The sequence below is a fragment of the Corvus hawaiiensis genome, chromosome 4 (assembly GCF_020740725.1).
Source record: "Corvus hawaiiensis isolate bCorHaw1 chromosome 4, bCorHaw1.pri.cur, whole genome shotgun sequence".
Taxonomy (NCBI): Eukaryota; Metazoa; Chordata; class Aves; order Passeriformes; family Corvidae; genus Corvus; species Corvus hawaiiensis.
In genome coordinates, this window is record NC_063216.1 from 22,117,973 (window position 1) to 22,142,179 (window position 24,207).

General features: G+C 37.9%; 1 protein-coding gene across 3 annotated transcripts in view; it reads right to left on the bottom strand.

Annotated features, from left to right (window-relative positions):
* Positions 1 to 1,137: 1,137 nt before the first annotated feature.
* The window catches only part of FGD4 (FYVE, RhoGEF and PH domain containing 4), a 100,268-nt gene continuing 77,198 nt past the window's right edge, over positions 1,138 to 24,207 (bottom strand). For all 3 annotated transcript variants that reach the window (XM_048301776.1, XM_048301777.1, XM_048301778.1), the window contains exons 5-17: positions 19,460 to 19,549; positions 17,364 to 17,509; positions 13,944 to 14,100; positions 12,705 to 12,843; positions 11,719 to 11,777; positions 10,954 to 11,100; positions 9,527 to 9,699; positions 7,338 to 7,368; positions 7,072 to 7,167; positions 6,545 to 6,670; positions 4,417 to 4,557; positions 3,127 to 3,267; positions 1,138 to 2,948 (exon numbers count right to left, since the gene is read on the bottom strand). In XM_048301776.1, the coding sequence (XP_048157733.1) occupies positions 2,691 to 2,948; positions 3,127 to 3,267; positions 4,417 to 4,557; positions 6,545 to 6,670; positions 7,072 to 7,167; positions 7,338 to 7,368; positions 9,527 to 9,699; positions 10,954 to 11,100; positions 11,719 to 11,777; positions 12,705 to 12,843; positions 13,944 to 14,100; positions 17,364 to 17,509; positions 19,460 to 19,549 (1,704 nt within the window). In that variant the 3' untranslated portion in view covers positions 1,138 to 2,690. The remainder of the gene's footprint in view (positions 2,949 to 3,126; positions 3,268 to 4,416; positions 4,558 to 6,544; positions 6,671 to 7,071; positions 7,168 to 7,337; positions 7,369 to 9,526; positions 9,700 to 10,953; positions 11,101 to 11,718; positions 11,778 to 12,704; positions 12,844 to 13,943; positions 14,101 to 17,363; positions 17,510 to 19,459; positions 19,550 to 24,207) is intronic.

The window sequence follows — 24,207 nt, forward strand, 5'->3', positions numbered from 1 at the left end:
GGAAGTGGCCTCAAGTTGTGCCAGGGGAGGTTTAGACTGGATTTTAGAAAATATTTTGTCACCAAAGGGGAGGTCAAGCATTGGACCAGGCTGCCTAGGGAAAGGGTTAAGTCACCATCCCTGAAGGTATTTAAAAGATGTGGCACTTAGGGACACGGTTTAGTGGTGGACTTGGCAGTGCTGGGCAATGGTTGGACCCAGTGATCTAAGAGGCCTTTTCCAACCTAATTAATTCTCTTACTACAGTCATACCATCATATGTTCAGTACAGCTCAGTCCTTCCTATCTGAGAACTCCTTTAAAGCAACTTCTTCCTTTACACTCAACAACTTGACCATGGGAAACTGTTTTGATACGTTGGGATGTGGTAAGACAACTCTCCATATCCCACAATTGCACTTGAGGCTCTTGTAGAAGATAGCCACTTTTGGGAGATGGCCATGAAGGAAAGATTGCCACCAAGAGTTCTGCTAGCTTACCTGAATGTTCCCCCATCCCTTGCCAAGGTATATGCAAGATGTATTAGCTAGGGAGACCTTGGAAAAGATCTGATGGTACTCACCAACATGAACCACAACAGGCTTGAGCTGCCCCTTGCTAAAGGTAAACACAGCTGCCAGTAGAAGTAATTTAAAATCTCTAAGAGAATTACAGAAGAGCTTGCACATCAGATAAAATTAATACTAGGGTTATATCCAGAATAATCTGGACACAGGGAGCACCCAAGGAAGAGAATTCAGAACTGACATGCACCAAGTCAGCTGGAGAGTTAGTACTCTACCATACCATGTCCTGATTGCTATTAACACCGGTGTAAAGCTGTGGAATCTAAAGGCTATTGTAGATCTTGGACCTCTGCAGGTGAGAGCAAAATCCATCCCACTGACATTAACTTACACAACATTCTTATGAAGGAATGATGGACACTGCATGCTCATGTATGCTTGACACTACAAACAGACATTAATCTCTTGCTAAATGCAAAATGTGTTGGGTTTTGGTCCCTGCAGTGTTGCAGAAAGAGTAAAGAAGGTGTAGGAGTTCAGTGAATAGTTTGTTTGACAAACTCATTATAAAACCCCAACAATTTAAATCTGTTGTCATGCTACTAACAAAATTGAACCTGAGCTCTTCAGCTTGACATGATTTAAAACACAGATTGCAGATTTATTAAGTGAGACTCCTGAATGTTCTTATGACAAGTTGATTGTAGAAGTTACATATTTTCCTTCCTTTAAGGGTTTAAAAAAGGAAAGACAGCAATGATTTTAGTTGATAGTCAATCACTACCTCTGAGTTTGCCATATTTCATTCAAGGATATTACAGTAAAAATTTTAGGGAGGTCATTTGCCTCTATGTATAAAAACCCTAATAGGAATGGAAGTTCATAAGGAACTTAATATTGTAAAGCCAGTGAGTCCTTATACCCAGAAGCAGAAAACAAATAGTTAATAAAATTTCAAATTTGCAAGCTCAGACTTCATACTAAATTTTTATAAAGCAGGCTCTACTTTAAGACAATAATCCTTGAAGATTGTTGTCATAAATAAACGTTACAATACCTAATCTTCTACAAAAATTAAAAAACTTAAGTTCAAAATGTTTTGTTCCAATAACCATAATAGCAAAAATACACGTTCCCAGAAGGTTGCTAGAATCTGTTGCTTTTCTCAAACCACATACTGCATTTGAGCAACAAACTACTGCACTCTTAAAAGCTAACAGTGATAGGACACTGAAGAAAAGCCACTACTTGTTTAAACACAACTGGAACTCATTTGTTCATTGCATGCCACTTACATTACTGCTAATTTTTTGATGCATAAAAGTATCAAGATCATTAGGTGTCAGCTATTAAAACAAATCACTGAACAGTATTTTTCAATTTAGGACTGTGTTTAATTTCAAATAGAAAACATGCTTTTTTTAAAAAATAAATTATTCACTAATAAGAACTCAGTATCATGAAATCAAAGCAATAATCAAGTATTGTACATTTTTAATACTGTACATATATTATATATAGTTTTCTCATATTTTAGGTATTTATTCCTAGATTGGAAATCATTAGATTGATTCCTTGATAAATTGAAACCTTAAAAGCCAATATACCTGTGAAAGCAATTTGCATTACTTTAATTAAAAAGATACAAGTGAATACAACATATGTACAGAACTGTGGAAATCAACCTATAAACTACATACATTAAACCAAACTGTCCCTGCATATTTAAGTACAGATCTATTTTGGCAATGTGGAGGTATATCTTTTATCCTGTTGCAAGTCCTAACATGTAAGTAGGAAGCTTCAAATATTTGCATTCTTAATGAAGGTAGCAAATGTTAACTGAAGAGCAACTGGATTAAAAAAAAAACATTGCATTACAACAAATAAGTAGTACAGTAAAGTTAGTAAGTATTTTTAATAGCATTCACATTTTTTAAAAAAGTCTCTGAAATGGACCTGTACACCACTTTTATTGACAGAACATAAATATAAGAAAAAGATCCCTAAAAAGACCAGAATTTTTTCCCAAACATAAAGTGCCAAGATGTGTATGGTAGGAAGAAGCTTCTTTTTCTTTTTTTTTTCCTTTTTTTTTTCCTTGATTGAGCAGAGAAAGGTTAACACAAAGGTTAACCACAATTTCAATTGAAATCTTTTAAAAATGCCATGTGTTCTTGAGCTTCAGCATTCAGATTTTTTAGAAGATTCAGGCTGCTCTTCTAAATTCACTTGCAGTTCATTTTGACATTCTGGTGTCTCACCTTTGACAGCTAAATGAATAACTTTTAGCCACTTCTGTTTCAGTTCCTCATTGTCTGCAGCAAAGCTGTGCACAGACTTGGACTGGGTCAGTTTGAAGCTGTGGGGGAGGTCAGCACTTTTTGGAGTGTCATCCACTGTATAGCCCAGAAGAGGAATTGTAGCCAGAGCTTTAACATCCTGAGAAGAAGAAGTTCTTTATTAAGAACAGCCAACTAATTGCCCATTACCTCTCATTTGCTATACAGGCTGGTGAAAACACTTGGATCTTTCCTCCATTCCCAAGCTATTTGACATCTCTTCCTCAAATATCAGTGGCAATAATCACTAAAATCGTTTCCATTTCCCCTGTACATACCTGTGGAGCACCGTACATGTAGAGCACAAGGGCCTCCTGTTTGGGTATGACACACCATGCTTTCTGCCATGGCTTGGACTTCTCCATGTACTGAAGAAAGCTACATATGACACTATTTCCAGAGACTTCTGCAGATTCAATCTAGGAGATAGTATAAAGCATAAAAAGGAAAATAAACTTTCCTTCAATAAAGAGTAAGAACAGAAAAGCAATAAGTTTATCACCATTCCTATCAAATCTTGGATAGTATCTGCAAAAGAGCTTCAGGAAATACCCAAGAAAGATCATGAAGGAGTGGATTCAGGGAGCAAATATGTATATATATATAAAAATATATATAAAAAACACATACAATCACAAAACATATTCCCTTAGCATGTGTAATCTGTTCCTTTTTTCATCAGTAATTTTGGATTATAGACTTCTGTATCACTCCAATTTTCATTTTGCCACCACAGCCAGCCTTTCTCTGTATCTGAGCACCTACAACAACGTCTGATTTCCAAAATAACACCATATTAGGCACTGAAGTGCCACTAACTATCCAATATGACAATTTATCTATTTTGGCAGTCAAAATATTATGATGGAATCAAATTCAAACACATCTCTAAGAATCATATAATCACACAAGCACTAATCCTAGAGAAAAGATTAGATTAATTACTTAAAATCTGTAGATGGAGTAACACACTACTCAAGTTAAATAGTGAACCTGAGATGATAAGAAAGAACACAAAATGATTATGTGTTAAAATTTCCATCGATCTTGACTTTTCAGATGCCAAAAGCTGAGGGCAACCTGACAACTTAAAGATCCATTTGATTCATGGATCAAAACCAGTATCTTACTACTCAGGCTCTGAAGAGCAAATTTCTCCCCCATTCTCCTTGTTTCTATCCCCAGTTCTTTCAGTCTGGGTGTATATTTTCAAGAATCACTGTGGTAGCAGTGGGGTTTGTTGCTATTAAAGCTTAAGTGCAGAAGAAGAAAACTGAAATTTTACAAGGAAAGGTTAAATTTTGTCACAGGAGCTGATGTAATTGAAAGAAGCAAACAAGTTCTAAGGTTCATAATTCTCTTAAAAAAATATGAAAAGTTGCAAGAAACAAAGCAGTTTTGCAAAGGTGAGTGCTGAAACCCAAATCTATGGAATGGGATGAAATTGAGCCAAGCACTTTCTATTTCTCAAAGAGGAAATAAACCCTGCAAGAACGCTACCATTTTTCACCTACTGATGAGCCAAAATGATTGCAGCTGTACATATATAGCATTCTTGAATGGCATACCTCCAAGATGCCCTTCCTCTTCTTTTCTTCACTGTCTGTACAACCAATTATAACATGATAGCAGTCCTTACAGACTTTGTTCAATTTATTGCCATCATATTCCAGATGTGCTTTGTAATCAGAACATTTCCAGCAAACCACCTTAGAAAACAAAAAAAAATTAAGTATTTATAGAAGTTTATTAAACTATAAATAAAAATTAGTAGTATTCTATTTTGTAGTATATTTTTAAATTATATACAAGATAATATCTTTATAACATGTCAACAATAACTTACTTGAAAATAATGATTTTCCAAATTTGTGCCACTACTTCTTGACTAGAAGTGCTTCTTCCTATTTACCTGGTGGAAATTTTGTACTTTGCATAAAATCACATTAGGCTTTTCATGATATCTGTAGTTTACAGTTAGGTATAGAATCAGAATATAGCACAAGCCATGCTGGTAGTTTCTTCACATTCCAATCTGAAAGGGTACATTTACCAACTGGCTTTCTATATAACACCTCAGAAATGAGGTCAAGTGAATGAATGAAGCCTACAATTGAGATGACCTTTTAATGATACAGTATGATAAAATCAGAAATTGCTGGTTTTTAAACTTGCTAATAAATATTAGCATGCTTAAATGTATATATACCTATATATAAAAATCACAATTTCAAAATCCAATCATAAATACACAGAATAAATAAGCCAGTATCACACTGATTTTTCCTGATTTCTCTTTTCAGTATATATGTAACTGAAATGCAAGAGAGATCTGAGAGTTGTTTCATTAGAAATGTTTCTCCACAGAATTCTCATTTCACATGAAAAAAGATGCCCTGAATAAAAAATGTCAGTGTAGTTTTTTTCAAGAAAGAAAGGTAAATAAGTGGACTTGAACCACTAACAAAGCTTTATTGTAGACCAAGGCTTTGCAGTACTAATCTAGATCACCACCTTCAGCTTGGAGCTCTAGACAATGCTAGTTAAGTATTCCCAATTAGTCACTGCTAGGAAGCCACCACTGCTGGCCCAAATTAACTCCCATGAAAAAGTGTTTTAAATTTAAAGTGCAAGGAGAAGGTGTGGCTTTAACATTAACAGAATTTTAAGACAGAAAGATCTGGGGGTAAAACCCTCATATGAAAACGGTACAGTCAGTAATTCACAGCTTCTGAAAAAGTCTCTAGCGTCCTGGGAAGCACAAAAGCAGCGTTATGAATGCAGCAAGCCCTCCTGCCACATAAAAACATTCGAAAGAAATCACGCAACACACCCTGTACCACAAATGTTAAAGCTGAGCTTGTACCACCATCTGGTGGAGAAAGGCAGAGCTGCTGGGTGGCAAGAGAAAGCACAGTCGGTATGTTTGCTCTTCTTCTGTTAACTTCTCACCACTCCCAAGTCATACTACCGCTGTTTGGTGGTTGCTCCCAAGTTGGATATGTTACTGCAGCATCCCACACGGAAAGCAAGCAGCAATACTCTCTCCCCACCCTCACACTCCCTCCTTCCCTGATGCTTTGCACATGTTCACACAGTTACACACTGAACCCAGCTGGGAACAGCTCCAAGTTAACCTAGTGAAGAACTGCAGGGTTTCATGGCCTTCTGGTGAAGAGGAGACAGCCAACACTGCCTAAAATAATGCTGGATTATGCCATCTTAACATGGTCTTGAAACTCTTCATATTAGTAGAGGTGTCTCAAAACTAACAGTATACTATGTGCAGGGCCCTGGGACATTTTACACAAATGTACACTGCTCCTAATGGCTTCCAAATTCACCAGGCCAACTGAAGCAGGCAGAGGGTTCTTGGTGGTATGCAGAGCTGCTTCTTTCAGCTACAAACGCAGCAACAGACTTCACAGCACTGGAACAGGCTGCCCAGAGAAGCTGTGGATGCCCCATCCCTGAAGGTGTTCAAGGCCAGGGTGGATGTGACACTGAGCAACCTGGTCTAGGGGAAGGTGTCCCTGCCCACAGCAGCAGGGCTGGGACTAGATGATGCTCAAGGTCCCTTCCAACCCAAGCCATTCTATGATTCTGTGATGACAAGGAGCCATGAGAAGTCAAGCAGGTGCTTGGAGACATTCCTGGGCCTGCTGAGCAGCTACAGGCACTGGGGTTTGCACCTACATGTCCACATGCTCGGCAGTGGTGCCTCCTCCTCGTCAGTGCATTGAAGGGTTCCTTGCATTTCATGCACATGGTTACTTCGTTGTCCCGGATCCACCTCGGCGCTCTCTTCCCAAGCTCAGCGTTCTGAAGGGGGGGGTGGGGGGGGCAGGAGGAAGATCAAAGAATAAAAAAAGCTAGTAAAAAGTTGCACAGTACTTGAAATAGGGAAAATAATTATTCTCTTCCTCTGGAAAGGAAATTACAAAACATAGCTCAAAATGCATTTTGAAATCTATAAAAGAAATAACAAAGAACCCATGGTGCGTCACTGAAAGAGTGCTCTGTTACATGTCTCAAGAAAGAAAGAGACTGGTTTACAAGATTTGGCATTATGAAGAAAAACAATTACCAACAAGATGACTGCTTTGTAATTATTCTACTATAAGAATGGTGAGCTTGAAAGCAAAGTTCCTGCCAAACTTTTTCCACTCATTGAAGAACACAGTGGGTATTAAGAGGGTTACAAAGAAATAACAGCAGCTTACAGAGACTTCAACAGGCATGTCTTCATATTCTTTAGCAATAGCATTTCTGAAGGTTTCATTCCTCTGCTGAAAAGCTTCAATAGTACTCTGAAGTGCCTAAGGAAACAGTGGAGAAATTCCTCAGACATGGTAAAATTTAAAACAGATTCTGCATTCTGACCACTTATTGATCAGCAGAGAAGGTACAGACAGAAAACATGAATATTACTTTTCTGATTGCTTCAGTGAAAAAGTGTTTAGAAAATAAAGAATGTAGATGAATTTACCTTTATCCATTCTTCTTTATCCTGTTCAGAACTAAAAGAAATATTTGACACATTAGTTTGAGACTAGTTCAGGAAACATTATCCCACTATCAAGAGCTTCTTGCAAAAGCCAAGTAATTCTGCACTAATTCTCAAAAATTTAAACAATACTAATTGTTAACTGTCCAACTTGAAAAAAAAAAACCAAAAAACTAAACAAACCAAACCAGAAGACAAAAGTTAGAAACATGAGAATTAACAGTTTGGTGTATCTGGCTCTCCAAAAGTGGCCTCCTCCTTGGATAACGTGTTGGGAAAAAAACCCTGCTGCACCATGTAATACCTGTCACACAAAACTTAATTTTTCTGTGGGTTGCTCTGAAGGATGCAAAAGAGAACCTTTACAACATGTCGATTAAAACAGCTCCCCACGTGTTGTTTTGCAGTATCAGCAAAACTTTTAAGCGAGCAGAATCCTAAAGAACTGTTTGCCCTTCCCACACACCATCTGCACGAGGAAGAAGAAACCTGTCCAAGCAGTCAAAATCATTCTTCCTACCTGCTTACAGTAAAACCCAAAAGCTGAGCTGTTAAGCATAGTACCTGACCAGCAACCTTCCAAAGAAATCATCTACCAGCTGTTTAAAAACAGTAATTGAAAATGTAGTCCAATAGTAGTTTGAAAACATAAATACAAGCCTACTAGTAAAGAACACCCCGAGAGTAAGTGAAAAATTATTACAGTGTTATACAAGCTCATGAATTAAGGATGTTAAGGCATAGGGTACATACACTACTCAAACATTAATGCAGATTTTTCTAATATAATTGAATAAGAGCTTGTTGGTACTTATTCCTTCATAATTTTGTACAGACTTTAATGCGTTCTAACAATGATCACAAAACAAAACAAAAGATGAAAATCTGTGCTTCTCACACCTAAAATAAGCTAATGCAATAAACTTTCTCCTACTGGTAATGTAGGAAAGTTAACAAAATAAACTTAGTTTGTTGTATCAATTTTCTCCCAATTAAAACATGCCTCAGAAATGGTATAGCCAGATACCACCTTTCACCATTGAAATGGGTATATGGCATAACAATTTTCATAATACTTAGCAAGATATCATACAGTAATTTACAGTAGAAGTGACTGATAGCCAAAAATACGTCCCAGAAGTCTTGCAGATCTTAGTGGAAAGCTTTTCCTGTGTCATTTTTGAAGTAGATATTTAATTTCAAATTGAATGAAAGTGTAGGTAAACAGCTGTTATCTTTGCACATTCACTGCTGTAACTCTCATTCAATATTACAGGTTTTCCATAAAGGAAAGTAGCTTGCAAATTCATTGGCTAGCAAGCTATGGTTTGTCCCCAAATATAATGTGCCAGCACTGAACTGGACCCACCATGGACATTTTCCTGCTTATTTAGTCCTCTCCTCTCTGCAATGAAATCCTGACTGCTAAGAATGGGACTTTTGAGCAGGCCTAAAAGAAGAGGAGGAGCATCTCTCTTTATTTGAGTCTAGACAGGGAAGATTTAGTCCAGGCAATGCAAAAAGGTAAGGGGAAGGTAACTCAGCAAAAGGAGGATACAAGGACTGATAAGGAAAGCAGAAAAAGTGCCAGTCAGAAGAGTGCAGCTGGAGGAAAAGGACCCAAGAACTAAAAGGAGACCTTGCCTTCCAGGAGCAGGTTGATACTTGGGACTGGAAGAAAACAAGTAGATGGGAAATGGGCCTGAGGATCAGAGGAAAGCAGATGCCCACCTGCTGCTTCAGAAAACTCTGTTCTGTGGAGATAAAGCCATCAGGGGGGAGAACTTTGTTGAGCTCTGTGCCCTGAGGTGAACAGACTCATTGGTACCAAGGCAGCTCAGATCCCAGAGGCACCTCTGTGTCCTAAACACACTCAGTGTCCTAAAACACTTCAGTCAGACAGGCTGCCTTAGCACTGCTCTTGATTTCCCAGCCAGCCCATTCACAGCTATCTTGGGCATTTCTGCAAAGTTAGGCAATGTGCTATGAATCCTAGATTTCTACTCAGAGAGGTTCTTGGACTGACAATGCATGTTTTTTTGGCAGCCTAGGCTATTTTTCAAAACACCAATATTACGATGAAATCCACTGCATCTTTCTTCAAATCTGTTAATCCACTCTTCTGTGTGTATATGTTTGATCTCAAGAAACTGGCTAAAAAGTCTGCTTACCTGGCCTGCAACTCCAGTGTCCTCTCCTTTCCAGACACTTGGAAAGTGTGTGGATATTCTTCATTATGAGTTTCTATAATCTTCATGCCATCTATGCCAACTCTGGTTCGAACAGAGAACTTTGATCCTACCAGGCTGAATTTGGGGACGCAGTAGAGCAACATATTGTTAAACTGGGGAAAAAAATAAACACATGGTTTTGCACTAAGAAAAACACAGCTAAAGCCAGTTTGTCCACTGAGAGCTGGACAATATCACAAAGCTAGACTTGGTGGGTGAGAAAGCAGGTCCTTTCCTGATCAGTTCATACATGACAAGACCAAAGCTCTAATGCAAGACAAGTTCTGTTTCTTATTTCTTTAGAAACGGGATTCAGGGACAGCTTCAGTGAATGTAAGAATAATTGTTCTGCATATGCAGCACTCTTCATAGCATTTATTATCAAACTGTACTCAAACTAGATATTCTCTACCAGTGTAAAGCTTTTTAACAAGACACCCATTCTTGTGCCCCAATTCTGCAAAACCTACTGTAAACTGCAGAATAAGGACTCTTTCTTTCAGTATATACATTTATATTTCTCCTGTACCAAAATAATTTGGTTTTGTACTTGTTGCAACCAATGTTATTTGAAGACATTTTTTGTCTTTTCTCCAAGACAAAACAACATTTCGTAAAGTTTTTATTCCCTGAAACCCTCCATATCACAGGGGGAAAAAATAATACATGAGCAGGACAAAGATACATTCCTTTATTAAAGTTAGAACTTTAAATAATTTTTAAATGTCTAAAGCCCCAGCCTAGAAGCTCAGTTATTAAATCAGATATAAAGCGTTTAATTTCTTCACATTTTTCCCCTCTCATTTTTCTCAAAATTAAATATTAAGAAGAAAAACTCATTTCCGTTAAATCCTATTTCATAGAAACCCCAACTAGACTATTGCCTAGTCTGTATCACAGGCACATTTGAGCTTGTCACCTCTCATATAAGGGAACATCACTTAAAGCAGCTGTCTAGCTCCAACTGAGGTCTTACTATTCAATGATTTCTCCTTTTGTTTGAACCACAGATAAGCAGGAGCTGTGCCTCAACATCCCTTCACTACCCTTTATTAATCAGAGGGTGGGCCGTGCCAGAGGCCCATGAGCAAAAATGTATCAGCAATTTTCAATGCATGGGAAGCAACAAACTACACCAAACCTTTTCCTAGGGAGTTGTAAGGGACTATGGCTGTACTTTTTGAATTCCTGCTGGGAGGATGACCTGCCGCGCTAAAAAGCTCCCACAGAACCACGAGACTTACTGGGACCTCAACACACAGTGTATCAGGACAAATACCCTAAGCTTTTACGTTTCAGTTTAATGAGAATTTCAAAATTCTCGTGCTCTAGGGTGTGCATCTGTTATCAGCAGCCACCCTACTCACCAGGAAAAGATACCGCTCTTGAGCAGACGTGTTGCGAGCAGCGAGTTTAAGGATCTGTCCTTCTTTTATCAGCTCATTTGAAGGGTTCACGATGTCCTCCTCTTCTCCCAGCATCTCATATATCTCTAACAACTTCTTTAGATTCTCCTTTACAGTGAAAATATAGTTACAAAACTTATTAATTGAAAGCACAGATCTTTATGCGTGTTTAAATGAAATAATGGGAGCATGCATAAATCTGGGGACTCTTAGCTTTTAAAAACATATTTATACCCAGTATGTGCGGTCTGACTGATTAACTTTGTTGATAAAGAAAGAAGTACTTTTAGAAATGTTATATCCTTGGTAATTTTTAAAACACGGTTATATGTACAGTCTGCATAATTTCTTGCCCAAAATATCTCACATTTCAATTAAGTTCTTTCCATCCCAGCCCAATCTGGCAGAGAAACAGTCACTGCTCTTTACAAACATTATCCTGCACTGACAGATACAGATGAACCAAGGTTCAGAGTTCAGTGCAGTGTCAGTGATTTGAGCCAGGAGAATAACTAAATCTGTCCCATTTCCCACTTGAGAGAATTAGCTGCAATGACAGATTTTGTCTATCATCTCCAGGAGCTGTATAAATACACTAAGTAGGAACAATCTGACCCAATTGAAACCAATTCTTGCCATTTTAAGGAAGATTTGCAATTCACTCTCCTAGCTTCACCAAATATTGAAATATACTGAAAAGTGATCAGGAAAATAAGGATCATTTACCATCTTTCTTATTGCACTATTCGAGTGACTTGCTGCAGTGGATATAATTTCCAGGGATTCTAGACAGAAGAAAAAGAAAATAAGTAAAACCAGTAAGTTGCATTTTCACATTAAAAAAAAAGGGGGGGGGGGGGGGGAGTAATTCTATAAACATGTTTGGTTTTTTATGTAAATTACAAAGTACAATAAATTTCTTCCGTTACCAATAAAAAGAAAGTGGAAAGCATAAAAAAGTCAGCTACCAAATAGAAATTATAATATGGAAAGATCAGAAGAGAATTATTGCAGATTACTGTAGCACTTCAGCACTTAGAATCACATTTTTCTGTGACAAGAACAGTCATGGTTCTCTCCCTCCTTTTCTCAAAGTAATTCAGAAAGTCAAACTATATTTTCCAGTTGAAACAGCTCATCTTACAAGTGTTTACTGTATTGGTACTAAAAATGAAATATTTAAAAGAATTATCTGGCAAGTGATTTTGAAAACTCCAGGCAAATATCTTGAACTGTTCTTGTGTAAATGCAGAGAGGAAGAAATTTAAAAGTGGGCTGTGCTTTTTCCCTGCAGAAGCTTATAAATACAAGGAGTCTAACTTCACTGTTTTACAAATAACAGTCACACATTCCAAATGTGCACAAAGCAAACCAAAATGCCAACAACACACACAAAAAACAAAAACAACCAAAAAAAAAGCCACCACAAGCCCTGATCACCTGCAAAGCAAACAAATCAAAACCTGTGTGCTATTTCAAAACTAAAGCAAAACTTATGTGCTCCAAGAGAATACTAAAGGCTTTATGGTTTTTAAATTAACTTCAATTCAAACAGATTTTTTTTCAAAGAATCTTATGTTTCCACTGAAGAAATCCTATCATTCTTTTCATGGGTAATTCTTCACTTGATCTTTCCTGAAAATGTCTCTAATTTACAGTATGCTCTTACTAATATCTTATTACAGCTCCTTTAATGGCCTGAAGATATTTACTTTCAGCATCTTTCCAGTCTAGGGAATCCTGAGGCAATTTCCTTAGGTAGTCCTTTAGAAGCATCTCGTAGCGTGGAATGCGTTGGACTGGTTCTAGCATGTGATGTTGCAATGTCAAATTTCCACACACTTTTTCCTTCTAAAAAATTGTAAACATATTTCAATGAAGCAGGCAAGAATGTCATTACTCTATCGTAAAATAAAAGTCATGATTGATGAAACGTAAACAATGTATTTTGAAATGCGCATGATAGACCTTCTGAAAGAAAACAGAACTATTTTACCAAACCAGATAATTAGAAAATCTTCCCAAAAAATAACTGTAAAAAAAAGCTTTTCTAAGTATTTGACAGTCTTAGCAAAAAGTCTTACGAAAAAAAATCTTTTAAACTCCAGTGCATTTTAAATGAGGTTTGTGATAACAGACAAGAGAAATACTTCTGAATTAATAAGAACAGTTCATGACCACATATTATAAACAATCACCTAAATGGGCTACAAAGGTATATTTTACCTATCCGAGGAGGGAATGCTTTGAGTTTCATTTATAATGTCAACTCCCTCAGCAATGTCCCTCCCTCAAATGTTAAGATGTATATTCATTTCCATCATCTTAGATGCAATTAGATTAGAAAAACAAGAATTACATTAAATTGTTTTCTTCCCTGGCTTACAACCGCAAGACCCCACAGAGCAGTAAAATTTAAGTAGAAATACTTTTTCCTATTTGTAAGTGCTCAGACTGCAGTAGGGGACACACCTGCCGATTCCCAGAGACACCCACAGGGAGCACCAGAGGGTGTGAAATGAGCCTTTGGAAAGGACTGGCATCCCGGGGCTCTGAAGCTTTCTGTGCTCAGCATTACTGTGAGCAGACACAGTGTTTAAGGAGGCAGTGCAGGGATCTAGAGTTGCACTGCTATGTCACTTTATCCTACAGTGGTGTTTACTTCTGGTATTTACAAAAAAATGCACTATTTTTTTAGTCTTCAGATGTTTCAGCCTTTACAATTTGCTCCTCCATTTTGCAGGAGAAAAATCTGGATTTTTGTGGGTGGGTTGCGCACACACGCTGGAAGGAGAAGGGAAAAACGCAGTGTGAAGTGGATAAAAACAACCACCTTCATTCTGAGGGATTTGTTATTTAATCTTCTCTTTAATCATTTCTTTATCCACAAACCTTTGTATTGTTATATATTGCTTGTGTTACTTGAGGATCTACGTTATTCTCACCATTACCTGAATGTCTTGAATAATGAATTTGAACTGAGGTGACCGTTCAGTCCACGTTTTCACCAATTCCATTGCATTGTCAAAATTCTTCACGTATTCTCCGTACATCTTAAGGAAAGGAGCCAACTTTTGCAGAATATCTCCAATCCTAGGGGTGGTAGTCCTGCAAAGTAAGAGGGTGGAATCTCAGAGCAAACAGGGAAGAAAAAAAGTCATACAAGGTTATAAAAGGTTTCAAGCGTTTAATAGAAAATCCTTCTGCTTGGGATCACCTCACGTGGAGTTCCAACGTAACCAGTAAATCTGAATTCACATGGAAAGAGTGTTTGCATCCTCTTTGATGATGTATAAGCACTATAGGTCATGTAGAGGACTAAAATAAGAAAAGCTAGAAATTGAAGACTTGAAAGGTTTTATTTACAAAACATAGCCTAATTTATTTTATCTGCAATTCCTTAAAACTGTATTATCTTCTTTTGACCATAATTTAACCTTTGAAATATCTAACCTGTGATTTGGTTTGAGGGCTAAACCCATACTGTACATCTTCCCCTCTGTGCCTTCTATAAATATATGTATTAACTTTTTTTTTTTAATTACTATTTATCTAAAGAAGCATATGAAGGAAAGATAATCCCTTGGATTCCAGTATTTCGTGAGAACTTTCTGCATTTTTCCCAATTCCTAAAGGTATCTTCAGATAAAACAGAATAGTAAAGTAACAGATGGAGAGGCTGAGAGAAGCTGCACTCCCAAAGCACACAGGCATCTCCAAGAACTACCATAGGAAGCACATTTCATGTCTCATTTTCAAGGCCAGGCTCTCTGAATTTCTCAAAGTCTGAAATCAATGTTCTCATAGTGGTCTAAAGTGAAGAAATGTACTGCAATTACTTCTACAGTCCACTCCAACACACCACTTCTATGAGAGAAAAGCTGTGCAGAAGGGAAAAGTTATACTTGCATACTGAATATTGCAGGACTGTCAAAAACTGGTCCAGCCCCAGCTGCCTCTGCGAGCGCAGAGAGTTGCTGTGTAACACCTGGCAGAGGACTGGGGTTGGCAATGAGGGGACAAGGCAGGGTGGGAAGCTGGTCTCTGCAATCATGCTGTGCTCTTAGAATATTCCCAAGTATCTGCTACTGGTTGTCCTTGGGTACAGAAGACTCAGGGTATTCTATCTTGTTAATTTGTTTGATAGTCCAGTGGAAGGTATCCCTGCCCATGGAAGGGCAGTTGCAATCAGATGATCTTTAAGGTCTGTTCCAAGCCAAACTGTTCTATGATTCTATGGCATGGGATCACTGTTATGCTCTGTTACGCTCTGTTACACATTTTCCATGGGAAATACATTGCAACAAGGCTGTTTCCAGTGTTTTCAAGCCATGTGTTGTAAGAGATACTCAGCTCCAGCTGTTGCTCAACTCATTCAAACTGCAGCTAGCAGACAATTTCATTTTCACTTGGTAAGTTTAGATTCACACTGCTTTTTCTTCCAAAAGAGAGGGATTTGCTTTTGATCTGCTTTTCCAGTCACACAATTACGTATTTTTACTCTAAGTTTTCAATTCAAACCACAACTCACGGAAAGAGTCAGAAATTTTTATCCAGCTTTTTTGTTGGAAGATAAAGAATAATTGAAGCACATAAACCTACCCCCAGAACATACTCAATTTCTTGTGTCTAATGAGAGGAGCTGCTGAGAAAAGACTGTATCTGGCAGAAGCTATTGTGCCAGACAATTTCAGAGACCAGTGATGGGGAGAGAAAATTACCCCAGATTTTTCTTTCAGCAATGATCAAAAAGAGCTGTCTTCAACTGCACCCTTTTTTTTTAACTCCTCCCAAAAGAACAATGTTTCAAGGACATTTTTAATAGGCTGTCTCAGGTACAGCACAAAGGTTGTTTTCAAGCGATGTGGAAAAGATAATATCCTTGTGATGCAATTTATTAGCTCTGCACCAAGAGTCAAAGCTTATCAACAGAAGCACTTTTCAACCTTTGAAAAAATATAGTTATACACACAGTAGTAGTGAGCAGTTTAGCATTTTGCAAATATGTAAAGTAAGGCAACCCATCTTCTGTGCTCCGTAACGCGTCTAGAGCAGAATTTTAAGATTACATCGTGAATTTCATTTCAAATGATACAGCACTGACATAATGTAGTGTGAGCTGTTTTTTTAACATCTAAACTCCACTTCTCATGAACATGCACTCTATTGTAACCCAGGCATTCATATTTCCTATCAGATTTTTTCAACTTTTGTTAAAAGAAACAGGGAGCTTTACCTTACTTAAGTCACTCTGCTGGGAACTTAAGGTGTAAGCTTTCTTATATTTCACAGTGCTTACATTTTATTGACTTTCTTGCATTATAAACTACACAGAGGTACCATGTGTTTGTGCATGGTAAGTATTCTATTTTAAAGAATCATCATTTAAAGGGGTATCATCTTACAGAGTCAGAAGATACATAGCTGCTGGCTAAAGCACTCCTGTATGGTCTAAGATTTTCATATATGTCACCAAAAAAGCATTTTTCTTCTCATTTATGGTATGTTTTTTGATAATAAAGGGGTTGTATGATAGTGTAACTGGACAATATGCATGGACAAACACTTGAATTCCTCATAATAAATTCCAGATATCATAGAATATAGGAGCCAAACAAGTGCTGAGGTGGAACAACTGGATGAAGCTGTATTTGTAATTTCTTTTTAAATGAGGTTAACCTTTTTCCCAAAGAAGGTAGGGAAGCAGAAGTGTTTTGAGACTTTTTTTTTTTCAATTACATAGAAGAGACCAAAAATGCATGGCTATGTTTTAATATATCCAGAATCACACACACCAAGGCAGGATAAAGATACTACATCTCGACATTATTATTACAGAGTATATTTACACCTCTTCTATCCTTGCTGGCTCCAAATAGAGGTCAAGAAAAGCTGAGGGGAAAACGGCCCTTAAATATATCTGACATGGATTTTAATTTCAAACAGAAAACCAAAACCTAGAAGAAGAATGTGTCCCACCTTATTAGAGAAAGCAGTAACAACAAAGTTTACTCTACTTCAGCATTGTCATAAACCACGTACATGTTCTTTACCTCAACTTTGTATTCTATACAATGAATTCACCAGGCAGCACATAATTTGAGTATGAACCCCTAATTTAGCAAGACATTTGATCATGAGTAATCTCCCTGGCTTCAGTGAGATCCATGTCCTTTATTTTGAGCAAATGATGCAAGTCCTGTGCTGAGTCAGCTCCTGAGGAAGAGTGGAAGAACAGATGCTCTCTTACTCACAGGAGTTCCTGGGCCTGGAGAGCTTAACTGAGAAGATACTTTCCCTACCTCAAGCCTGCAAGAGAGTTTCTACAGACACAGTTTTAGGAGTATATTAACCAGTGAAGTGCCTCTTACCATTCTTGCATTCTTTTTTCAAGTTCCGGAAGTAAGAATTTACTGTGGAAGGCATTTATTGAAGAAATGTTAGAAAAGATCTTATTAATCACTTCAGGTGGAAATGAACCTCTGTTGGCTTCCTCAAGGAGTCTGGAGTAGAATACCTGCAATACAGGAAAAAGAGCCCCAAACCTGTCAGCCTGTTATATTTAACCAAGGCAAGATTAATATTTCAATACCATAGATAGGTAGTGATGAACTCATTCATTGTCTTTCCCTCACTAGAAGTGAAAAGCTTCTCCTCCCCTTATACCCCACTTTCTTTCTCATGAGCCAGGAGAGCACTGCAGGCAGAGCTGACATAAGGAAAGCCAAACTGAAGCAGTGCCATTTTGGATCAGCTCCAGACATCCTGCCTCTTTTAACAGCTAGAGCATCTCAGCTTTCCCAGCCTTCCAGTTGTATTTTCCACTCTTCTGTTCTTTGCAATTAGCATGATGTCTGATCACCATTAGCCCCACCACTTTCCTTGAATGCCTTATCCCCTTATCCTTTTGAAATCAAAGTAATTTTCAGGCTATGAGCAGTCCCCACATACTATTTAAAGCACAGAGGGAGCCCAGTTCTGATTGGACTACAGTCTCTTTTAAAAATAAATATATTCTTTCTCCATCAGCGGGCTCTACCTGATTACATGCAGCTACAAAATGTGCATTTGTTAATATGCACATCGCAAAATAAGTGGTTTTGGAGAGCTATCGTCCCTCTGCCACCCTCTCCCATGCTTGAACAGATTACATGTCCCTAAAAGGGCTTCAGAAATCTGGGTAAGGACTTGCAAAAGAAGAAAAGAGTCTGAAGATAGGAACTTTGATCACCCCAACTGAGACAGCAGAAGTGTCTTAAAAGGAAAAAAGCCATATACTGCCACATAAAACATGCCCAGTTTGCTGCACTGCCAACAGGACAGTTAGTTACTTTGAAGTTACTTTTTTTACTAAAGAGACAGTTACACAACTTTTCAACCAAGTTTAGAAATATAACAGTCCTTTCCCAGTCTTCTGCTTTCCTCTCATTAGCAGCAGTTGAGCAGCTGTGTTTGAAAGTCATTTTTCAGAATCCTCTCCAGTTAATATTTGGAAAACAGACACAGCACTAATGCACTTATGAAGGCATCAAGGAAAATAACTGTACATTACCCATCAGAAAAATCTGTGAAGGAAGTAAACATTTTTTTTTAAATTTTTAAACTTCTGTAAATATTTTTTTTCCTGCAATACTCTGGCTTTTAAAAGTCATCATATATCCATCACAATCTGGATCTGCTGTGTAAATCCACTTTCAGGAGGACAGTTACTGAGCTCCCCAAGCAGCATGAACAGTTACTGTATCAGTTGAGACTTTTTACTTTTCATCAAAGCTTTGTACAAAACTTCTGCACTGGACCTGAGCAATTTAAACAGTGGAGTCTGAGAAAAAATATCCTGTAGCAAGGCAATGCAAAGCTAGAGATACATGTGTTATGTGGAAAGTAAACAAGACTTAGGAAGGAAAATATTCAAGTACAAACTTCTTACATATAAGAATTATCAGTTAGATTCTGCAAGCATGAGAGTCCAACCCTTTCCTTGCAGAAACACTAATTTCTGCTTCTAAATATATAATGGGAAAATAGAGGATATACTTTTTGGAATGGGCAATGTCTAGTTCTTTGGAGCTAAAGAAAAATTCCGATTGGGTGGTTCAAATTAGAATGATTTAGTAATTTTCTAATGAGTGGGTGATTGCAGCATTCACTCCAATTCACTGGAAGCCAAGACATGGTTATCCATCCTTCTTGTCAGCTACCAGCATGCAATGCTATTGCTTATAGTGACATCTCCATACCCAGAACATATTGCATTAATAGCCACAAAATTCTAAACCTTATTAAAAACGGCATTCTTAAAATAGAAACATAGGCAAAGCCATGTGGCAACAGAAAATGACTGACTGGAAAATCAGTAAAATGTGAAAAACATACCACATCTCATGTAATTTATATCCACATTTACTCATAGCCATTTGAGTGAATTCAAGGCAACACAATAAAAGCAAATTCAAAAAAACTGTACCCCATCTAGGAGGTCAAGTCGGCTAACATAGGCTTTTTCTGTTTGCAGAAGCTCGTTGGCAATTTTGTGACGTTTCTGCTCATCTGTCTCCTGGAGGAAAATAAGAGCAGCTCTTAGGACAGTGAGGAAAACATAACTTAATAATAATAAAAAACTTCTGAAAATCCTTATGACTACCTTATGGTCCGAAAAGCAACTGAAATACAAAGTTAACATTGAGTAATAAACACCAACTTTGAAAAATACATGATTTCCCACAGCTTAATTAACATATAAAAAAGTCAGAGAATGTTAAAAATCAGTCAAATTGCAGAGCAAAATTCAGAGCCCAAAAGATTTAGTATTTCCCAGTTTGTATAGGGATCTTTGCCAAAGCACCAACTCCCTACTCAACAGATCAGCTCATATCCTGGTAATCGAGTACCACTGACCTTTCAGAGCTGGAAGAATTGATTTGCAGAGTAAGAGGGAACAGATGGGAGCAGTCAGTGTTCGCCCCCACCCCCTTTCAGAAGTTATTTGAACTGCATGTTCTTTGCACAACAAAATTATTGAAAAATACCATACAGAATGGTTTATGTTCGCCAATACACTCATTGCTGAATAATTGTTGACTGCAATTAGAGGGCTCCTTCATTAAGTCTTTATGGAAGGCATTTTTGCATTTTAAGGGACGTTTTCATTTTAAAGTCTTTTATTCCACAAAATATATTCTTCTGCTGAACAGAAACTTAAAACATTCACTCAATTTTCAATATTAAACTAAATATGTTAGAATATATAATTACAAGTTGCTGGGCAAAATTATTTCAAAACAAACAATGAAATCACAGCCTTCTACAATATCAAAACATTAGGGAACTGCCTCAGGCTTGCAAGTGTCAGGCTCAACAAACTGACACTTCCACTACAAGATTCTTTCTCCAGATCTAGAGACAGTCTGTTCACATCTAATGACATCAGAGTCTTCCCTAAAAAAATGGCAGTATTATCACAGTGCTTATGGGAAACTGGTAATTGCTAGACAAACCATAAAAATTCTTCATAAAAACAAAGAGGAGAGCTTGAGAGAGTAGTTTCTGATTTCAAACTGCACACTGCTTTCCACAAGAGTAGGATAAACATTTGCAAGTACTTTTACAAAAATGGTTTGAAGGATACCGAATATTAAAGTACAGTCTTATATTTAAAAGACTTCAGTGGGTTTTTTTCCCCATTTTGGTATTCAATAAGTATTCCAGTTTTCAACATATTTCAGTTCTAATCTCCAGTGTTCACAGTTGCACTGCTACATGGCAAACCTCCTCCCTAAAAACAGGCTTTCAATAGTGACTTCAAAGCTGTTGATTAAATCTGTTTAAATCAGCATAGCAACCACAGTAACCTACAGAACTGCGTTTTAAGTGCTGTCAAGAGACATTGCAGGGAGCTGGAGGATTAGCTGTTACAGCTACAGCTTGCTGCTTAGTGCAGCCATTTACAAAGGATCTCACATGTGGACTTGAGACACAAAACCACGGAGGTTGCTGGCTCCTCAGCAATTTAATTTTATTTTTTTTCTCACCCCAGAATCTCACTTACTCCCTGAAGCAGTGCTATAGAACCAAGCCACAGTTTTTAGACGATTACTTGAACTAATTAAGAGAGGGAAAATCACACATAACAAACACAAAAATATCATATAAAATGAGCTGAGCCCAGCTTTCCAACCCTCTCAGTATCAACCTTACACATTTTCTTAATTCTCAAACCTGCATCTCCTTTCTACATCAATTGCATGACCTGACAGAGGGATGTTCTATGTGGGGGAAAAATGCACACCATGGATGAGTTATCTTTTAATCACTGTGGCATGTTCTCATTCCAGCATAAGAACACCCACCTACAGGGTTAGATCAGTGCAAAAAGAACAGAAAACTGTACTGCTGCTTTTCCTTCAGCACATCCTCAGGGGGGAGCAGGGGGTGTTGTTGAGGGGATCAGAAGGTAACTTCAGGGAACATATATTTCAGGGAACATTTCAAACTTCTGTGACAATCCATAACACATGGCAACTCAACATATAAAACCAAGCAGAAATGGCTGATGTGCTACATACAGAACACTTATGTTACACAGGTACATTATTTCACCTGCTGACCAAAATATCAGGAGTGTGAGAGACCAGGAGTTCCACCAGGATGGACTGCAAACCTGAAGCTCTATTTCAATGCTTACAGTAAATGTTTCAGCTGGATCTAGTTCATTAGTACAAATCTGCGCATCCTTAGAATAATTACATTACTATGGACGCTTAGGAAATTAAAATAAGTAATTTTGAACTCTGAAATTAAGAAGAGGTATGAAAAATGCTGGTGAAAGTATGAATTTTCTTATTATCCAAACCAAACAGGAGCCATCTCCTGTCAAGAAAACATACCTGCCAACATGACAGTGATGGTGTATATGATTCACTCTTACTCAGGCATAGCCATTGCCCCAAGGGCTTGAAGGAATACATTAAACAACACAGACAGGGTGAGAGAACTAGAGTATGAACAAATATAATTTAAATTACTCTGTGCTTGTTGCTTGCACAGCAACCAAGAAAGCAGTAAAGATCCTGGTATCCCCGAAGAAGTGACTATTCACAAGAAGATTTATGCATTTATATATTGGTTGCTGAAGATACACAGCTTTATTCCCATTGCTGTTCCTAAAGAAAACCAAAAAATTGTAGCATCAAGAAGCTGGCAGAACCTCTCAAGTGTTTCAACAGTAAAACATTTCTTGGCAGAAAATTAACTTTGCAAAACCAAAAATTTTACCATGGTTAAATTGAAATGTTGCCCTACATTTAGAAATCCAGTATCTCCACCAGGTTTGCATCTAAAACTTCAGAGCCCTCAACACTGTCATTAAAAGAAGACATCATATAAGGACTTTATTAAAAATGTTCCATGGATTCGTCCCCATCTGTGGCATGCAGGCAGTCTATATCCCTATCTCCTGCCAGTCTCACAAGAAACACTGACACATTTGTCCTCTTGTCTTCAGTTAGCTGTAGCAGCAGATTCCCCACATGATGTTATTCAGGAAGTTAATTGATTGAGATGTTCTTGTACTATTCAGCCTCCGCAGTTTAGACAAACTAAGTTTTATGACAGGAGGTGTTTCTGCTGCAAGGCAGGAAACTTCTCATTTTTAATTGTCTTTTTGCTTGTTATGATTCTGTATCATTACTTTCAAACTAAATTCAGTAAATAAGAGAAATAAAGGATACTCTGCTCTGGTTGTTTGGGGAAATTGTTTCAGATCACTGCCAAATTTAATAAGTTTTGCTCAATTTTTCCAGAACCTGCAATAATCTCTCTTTAGTCAGATCTACAGTGATTGGGGGGGGGGGGGGGTGGGGGGGGTGAATAATGGTAAGAGCAACACTATTTCAAAACAAGCCTTCCTTTCCAAGCCCAAAAAGTAATTTTTGCACCAGTCCCCAGTTTAATTCACTCCTTCCAGCAGTGGACTTAGGATTACTTCTGCTGTACAGGTACACATCTACAAAGAAAGAGAGCATCACTTTCTGCTCTTTCCTGATCTAAGAAACATGGCATGCAAGAGACAAGATACTTTGCATCAACATCAAAATACACATATCAGATGCATAATACAAAGTTTGACTATGACTCACATGGATCTGCTCCTTTTGCTTTTATTCAATTGTACCTACATTTTAAATCAAAAGGGAAGGAGAGTGCTGTTATCCTGTGCTATGCAACTTAAACTGGAATGCATCCCAGTTTTAATATTCTATAATGACTAAGTAGGCATTTAGCAAAATCACAGATTGTCTAATGCTCTTACCTCTTACCAGTGCCTGCCTGAACACAGAAACAGCTTAAAGCTCCACCAGAACTTTCCTGTTGCTCATCATCCTTCCCCTAATCCAGACAGCATGGCAGCAGCTACTTAGACCACCACAGGGCTGATTTCCATCTCCAGGTTGCATCAATCCAAACTAAATCAGTGTTTCATTCCATAAAGGGTGGACGCACTTCTTAACCTCACGAGACTAAAGGGGAAGTCCTGGTTGCACAAGATATCTCAGGAAGGGCTGCTGTGACCCAGTTCAGTTTTACAGATTCAGTTCTACACCAATGCAAGCTTAAAAGTCATCCTGCATGGGTTTGGTTTGGTTTTTTACCCTCCAAGCACCAGTGAATAATATACATCTAGTTACAGTCACATTACACCTTACAAGCTGACTCATTGTGAATATAAGACAGACCACACGTGCTGGTTCCAGCAGCTCAGACAGATTTTAATGAGATTGCTGCCATTACCATTTGCCCAGTTCCTTCCTGAACTTTAAAAGAGAACTGCTTCCCTTTTCAGCTTTTTCCTGAAAATGCTGCCAGCACCTTACTGCGTGACTTGGATTCAAGATTAACATCATTGCCCACTGAGAATTCAGCACTTTATAGGCACAGAGAGGGGAAACAGGCATTACCCAACAGGAGACAGAAATATAATGACAGGTGTGGCAGGCCAAAGTGCCTTAGACTGTACCCAGGCTTATGTTTAGATGGGGATCATAAGATCTATTCATTCCTGGGAAAAAAACCCAAAACAACCCCTAAAACAAACAAGAAAACTCACACAAGCCAACACTTTCTTGTCCTTACCTAGAATATTTCATCCTCTACTACATGAGAACTTGAGAGCCACCTTTCCCACTCACAGAATTTACCTCCAAGTGTGTATATATG